The sequence below is a fragment of the Myotis brandtii genome, unplaced genomic scaffold (assembly GCF_000412655.1).
Source record: "Myotis brandtii unplaced genomic scaffold, ASM41265v1 scaffold915, whole genome shotgun sequence".
Taxonomy (NCBI): domain Eukaryota; kingdom Metazoa; phylum Chordata; class Mammalia; order Chiroptera; family Vespertilionidae; genus Myotis; species Myotis brandtii.
The window spans coordinates 1,171,738-1,177,333 of record NW_005371769.1 but is presented as its reverse complement, the minus strand read 5'-3'; the positions used below and the strand labels follow the sequence as shown (position 1 = coordinate 1,177,333).

General features: G+C 62.8%; 1 protein-coding gene across 1 annotated transcript in view; it reads left to right on the top strand.

Annotated features, from left to right (window-relative positions):
- The window catches only part of NTSR1 (neurotensin receptor 1 (high affinity)), a 33,386-nt gene that overhangs the window by 7,342 nt on the left and 20,448 nt on the right, over positions 1-5,596 (top strand). The window contains exon 3 of the mRNA XM_005885612.2: positions 2-627. Coding sequence (XP_005885674.1) covers positions 2-627 — 626 coding nt within the window. The remainder of the gene's footprint in view (position 1; positions 628-5,596) is intronic.

Below are 5,596 nucleotides of genomic sequence, written 5' to 3'. Positions count from 1 at the left end.
CTGCCGCCCTCGCCCTCGGGCCCTGGCTGGGACAACGTCTCCGAGCAGGAGCGAGCGCCGCCCGGCAGCGACCTGGACGTGGACACGGACATCTACTCCAAGGCGCTGGTGACCGCCGTGTACCTGGCGCTCTTCGCGGTGGGCACGGTGGGCAACACGGTGACGGTGTTCACGCTGGCGCGAAAGAAGTCGCTGCAGAGCCTGCAGAGCACTGTGCACTACCACCTGGGCAGCCTGGCGCTCTCCGACCTGCTCATCCTGCTGCTGGCCATGCCCGTGGAGCTGTACAACTTCATCTGGGTGCACCACCCCTGGGCCTTCGGGGATGCCGTCTGCAGGGGCTACTACTTCCTGCGAGACGCCTGCACCTACGCCACGGCCCTCAATGTGGCCAGCCTGAGCCTGGAGCGCTACCTGGCCATCTGCCACCCCTTCAAGGCCAAGACCCTCATGTCTCGAAGCCGCACCAAGAAGTTCATCAGCGCCATCTGGGTCGCCGCGGGCCTGCTGGCTGTGCCCATGCTCTTCACCATGGGCCAGCAGAGCCGCGGCGCCGACGGCCAGCACCCCGGCAGCCTGGTGTGCACGCCCGTGGTCGGCACCAACACCATCAAAGTCGTCATCCAGGTGAGCAGCCTTTGGGAGAGGAGGGGAGAGAGAAGAGGGAGAGGATGGGGGAGAGGAGGGGGGAGAGGAGGGGGGAGAGGATGGGAAAACTGGCGTCTCTTTCCTTCACCCTAAAGGGAGTTGCTCCCAGGAAGCTGGGGAGAGGATAGGGGAGCAGCCTGACCCCCCTTCTTGGCACCTTTCACTCCAGGGTTGCCAGGCCTCAGCCCTTTATCTCATCCCCTCCTTCTATCAAGGGGGCCGGCCTCAGGTCCTGACCTCCCTGGGGGCCACTGGTGGGCCTTGGTGCCTCCAGATTCCCTGTGCGCTGGGCCGGCACCCGGAGGCCCCTGCACGGGGCTCTCAGAGACCACGGGCCTCAGTAGGTGCCCAGGCTGCCCGTGCCTCCTGGCGGGTGCCGGCCGGCCCGTGCTTGGACGCCAGCTGATTGGTCTAGCTTTAGTCTCCCCATCTGTGTGATCAGAGCCCCGACCTCAGCAGGCAGAGGCTCGAGAGAGCCGTGGGGCGCTGAGGGCTCCTGCCGCGGAAAGGCTCGGAGGCGCCCTCCCGGGTGTGGTGGAGACCATGTTGCCTTTGCTGGGCAGACCCGGAGTCGGGGCGTGGTGGCAGGTGGGGGCTGCGGGAGGCAAGCACCCTGCAGCCGAGCAGCCCGCTGCTCTCCCCGGGTCTGAGCACAGCACCATGGGAACCCAGCTGGGACCCCACCCTGGCAATCGCTTGGAGGAGGGACCTGGTGGGGTGGGGGGATCCAGCCCCCCACAAAAGGCTTGTCAGGCAGGACTTCCAGGAGAAGGCATCCACGGAGGAGTCTGGGCTGAAGTGCCACTTTGAATGGCATCGTGGCTCTAGGCCATGGGTAGCCGTGGCGGTGCAGGGTGAGACAGGGAGGCCAAGGGATGGAGGGGCCGGGAGGGTGGCAGGAGGGGCCAGAACAGCACTGTCCCTGTCGGGCATCATCTCACGCACCAGCCATACCTGCCAACCAGACGGCGCTGATGCACCTGAAGTGGGAATCGGCAGTGGGGCAACAATGGGGCAGGCGCTGTCATCTGTCTGCACCTCGATCCCTGGACTGTGACCTCATGGGTCCCCTCACCTCTGCTGAGGACCCGTGTGGAGAGGCCCCTTCCCCAAGTAGCCACACCTAGTGGGGAAGAGTCACAGCAGGGCTGCCCTCCACGCCCTCCCTGCACTCGAGGCAACCGGCGCCGTGGGCACGGGTCACAGTGGGAATCACCTTTCCCTTCTTTGAGGTTCCATTTTCTTCCCGAAGTTCCTGTCTTTGACCGGCTGTGCCCAGGGGCCTCTCCCAGCCTGCCCTGGCACTGAGGGGGCAGCAGCTATGCTACCTGCCTTCAAAGGTGTGATGCGACAGGCTTAGGTCAGCAACTCGCTGCCCACCCAGGAGATGCCTCCAAGCAGACCTGCAGGGCTCGGCCAGGAGCTGTCTGAGTTCACCATCGTCAGAACAAGAGCAGAGGGAGCACAGCCCCATAAAGCATCCTCCTCCGTCTCGGTGGCCGCTCGGCTGGCCCCACGGAACAGACACCTGATGCGCATCGCAAAGGGCCGTTCTGCGTCCTTGTGCGGCGGCTGCGGCACGGGCCCGTGGGGTGTCCTGGCCCCTCGGCCACTGGGCGATGGTCTGCCGAGTGTCCACAATGGCCTGGCCTTGCTTCTGCACCCAAATTTGCCAAAGACCCGTGCGCTTCCCAGCACCTCTCTTTAAAGGCCTCCGCTGCTCGCTGCCGGGCACTTAGCAGAGACGCTCGTCCCCTTAAGGCTGCCAGCTCCCAGGGGCTCCTGGCACCCACGGCTTTCTGCTCCCTGCACTCGAACGAGCGTCCTTGCAGGGTATGGCCTCGGCTGCCGCCTTCCTCCTTTCTGTGCGGCCATCGCCAAACCAGGCGCTTTCCCGGTTACAGTCCTGCTCCGGCTAATGGCCACGTGACAGTCTGGGCAAACTTCTACTGTTTTTAAAGTGACATCTGGTCAGAGAGCAGTTGGGTGCCTGCGTCGGGGTGTCTCCTCTCATCCACCGTGTTCGGAGGTGTTGGCCAATCACGGGTCCCTTCCCAAACCGGGCCTCTCCCAGCACCGCCTCTGGGAGTCCCCCCTGGGCACTTGTAAACAAACAGGTCATGGTTAGAAATGGGCTGGTGATAAAGATATCTGATCAGCTTTGAAGTGGAGAGTACAGGGGGCATTTCCCAAGTTGGCCCAGGCCGGGTGGCCACAGGCCGGGAGCTGATGGGGGGACAGGGCGGCCCCAGGCCAGCACAGGCACAGCTCTGGGAGTGGAGGGCCCTGGGTGAGTGAGTGGCCAGGAGCAGGGCGGCCCCGCTGTCCATGCAGGCGTCTTGGAGGAGGCGGCCGTCCGCACGTGGCCCTGCGCGTGGATGGAGTCACCCCACCATTCCGCTGCCCCGCTCTGACCTGGGCGTGTTTCAGGCCCTGCTGTCGCAGGTTCGAGTCGCTGGCTTCCGGGCGGCAAGGCGCGGTCAGGTCGCACAGTGAATGTCCACTGTGCAGCGGCGGCCAGGAGGGCCAGGAGGGCCAGGAGCTGAGACTGGCAGAAGCCTGGGGTGTGAGTGTCCCGCTCAGATCCCACTTGGCCCAGCGTTTTCCAGCTCCAGCATCGCCAGGCGGGAGCCCGGAGCCCTGTGTGAGCAGCGGCAGGCGTTGGCCCTGTCGTGGCCTCATTGCTGCCATTTTCTAGGACCGGGGCCCACCTCCCCATTGCTGTTGCAGAAAGTCTCTTTCAGGTTCCGTGCCAACAGAGGTGCCCCTCGCTGGGTGGGCCAGCCCTGGGTGGGGTGCCCCCTCCCTGGGGGGGCGGAGTGTCCCAGGAGGAGCGCAGGACCCCCAGCTCGGCTGCCCGAGCACCAGGCCGTTTGAGTCCGACGTGGTTCCACGGAGGCAGAGGCAGCCGAACACATCCTGTCTCCACAAAGTGGAGGAAAACTGGTTGCAATGAGGCCACCGATCACCTGCCAGTGTTTCTCGGCTGTGGCAGCGACCTCCTCCCGGGGCAGTGCTCCGAGGGCACCCCACCCACCCACCGGTTCACTCCCCTCACTCTCCGGTTGGAGGGCTGGGCTATAAACATGCGTGTGCAGGACTGTGTGTGAATGCATGTTCTCATGCAGCCCGAGGAGACGCTTCGGAGTCAGACGCGGGACATGCAGCGGCCTCGGGGCCCCGGCCACAGGGATGTGCGTCTCTGCTGCCTCCTGGAAAGCTTCATCGCTTCGTGGCATGTTTAGGTGTAGGGTCCATTCTGGGCTGATTTCGCCGGCGTGTGAGGCCCGAGTCTTCTTTGCACACAGGCACCTGCGTGGCCAGTGCCCCCGTGAAGAGTCTTCCCTCCATTGAAGTGTTTGGCACTTTAATCAAAAATCCCCGACCCTGGTCCGGAGCCCGCTGCTCCCTCACCTGTGCTCTGCCCTGCCCCCACCGGCGCCGCGGTGCGGCTCTACAGTCTTGCACGTGCGAGCATGTCACACACAGCCGGCTGGCACGCTTGAAGTAGAGTGAGGCCTCCAACTGCCTTCTTCCCTGACCCCGTCCGTGCCATTCCAGGTCCTTCGCTGCCTACATACGTTTTAGCATCAGCTTTCCAGTCAGTACGTGTGAAAAGCCTGCAGCGGCTCCAACAGGCCGCGCGCATCTCTAGGCCGACGTGCGGAGACGGGGCTTGGGGCGCCCGAGTTCGGTGCTTGCTCGCTCATTCGGGGCCCCTTCCATTACTCCATCGGTCGTTTCCAGCATGCAGATCCTACACACTCATAAACCCTTCTCTGCGGTTGTTCTGTAACAGCTGCTCTCAGCCATCAACACGCATCCTCGAGTTTCCAAGGTCAGAGTTGCCGTTCACGCCTGACGTGGCCCACGCCTCGCTCTGTACGGCCGGTCTCTGAACCGACTGCTTTCCCTGTGGTCCCATTGTCCTATTTCTTTGCATCTCCAGGCATCTTATTCCTCCTGGACAGCGTGCGTGACGCATGGCAGAGACGCTGGGCTCTGCTGTCTCTCTCTGAGGAGTGGACATTCTTGCTTCAGCGGGCTGCTCAGGTGCTGGCCTCGCAAACTTGGGCAGACTCGCTTTTACCCCTCATTAGTCCAGACTCCGTCTCCCTGGGGGTTTTGTCGGTTAGAATGGGCTCGCTGAGAGCAGGTGTTGCCTGGACCCTCCCCGAGGACGCGGGCCTCACTCCTAAGGTGAGCCTTGCAGGCTTCACAGGGGGATAGTGGGATGTTCATGAGACCTCTCCCCCTGCTCTGCCAGATGCCAGCTGCCCTCCCCTAACCTGTCACGGTTCTGTCTGTGCACACAGCCCTGCTTCTCCACACCCCTGTCCTGCAGGTCCCCCTCCCGTGTCTCACTCTGCAGGTTCAAGCCACTTGGCCCCCCGACCTCACATCTCTGCCTCCTCAGCTGGAACAGCCGGGCTCTGCCAAGACCCCAGCTCCTCATGTCACGATCAGGGAAATGTCCCCACGAAAAGAAGCAGGTGACTGTGGGGACCACAGCCTCGCACGGCGGCTTATCCAGTGTCGTAAACAGTGCCTGGTACGTTCTGCCCACTCGTAGAGCTGTTTGTGCAGGAGACAGTCCAGGCCTCCGTGCAGCCTCCTGCGGACTCTAAACACTGCCCACTTTAAACACATCCGAGGTCGCTGATGACAAAAGGCTGGCTCAGAGGAATTACTAAAACAATGTTGCGGCCCTCGCTGGTTTGGCTCAGTGGATAGAGCGACGGCCTGCAGACTGAAGGGTCCCGAGTTTGATTCCGGTCAGGGCACATGCTCAGGTTGCAGGCTCAATCCCCAGTAGGGGGCGTGCAGGAGGCAGCCAATCAATGATTCGCTCTCATCATTGATGTTTCTTTCTTTTTTTTAATTAAAACTTTATTGTTCAGATTATTACAATTGTTCCTCTTTTTTCCCCCCATAGCTCCCCTCCACC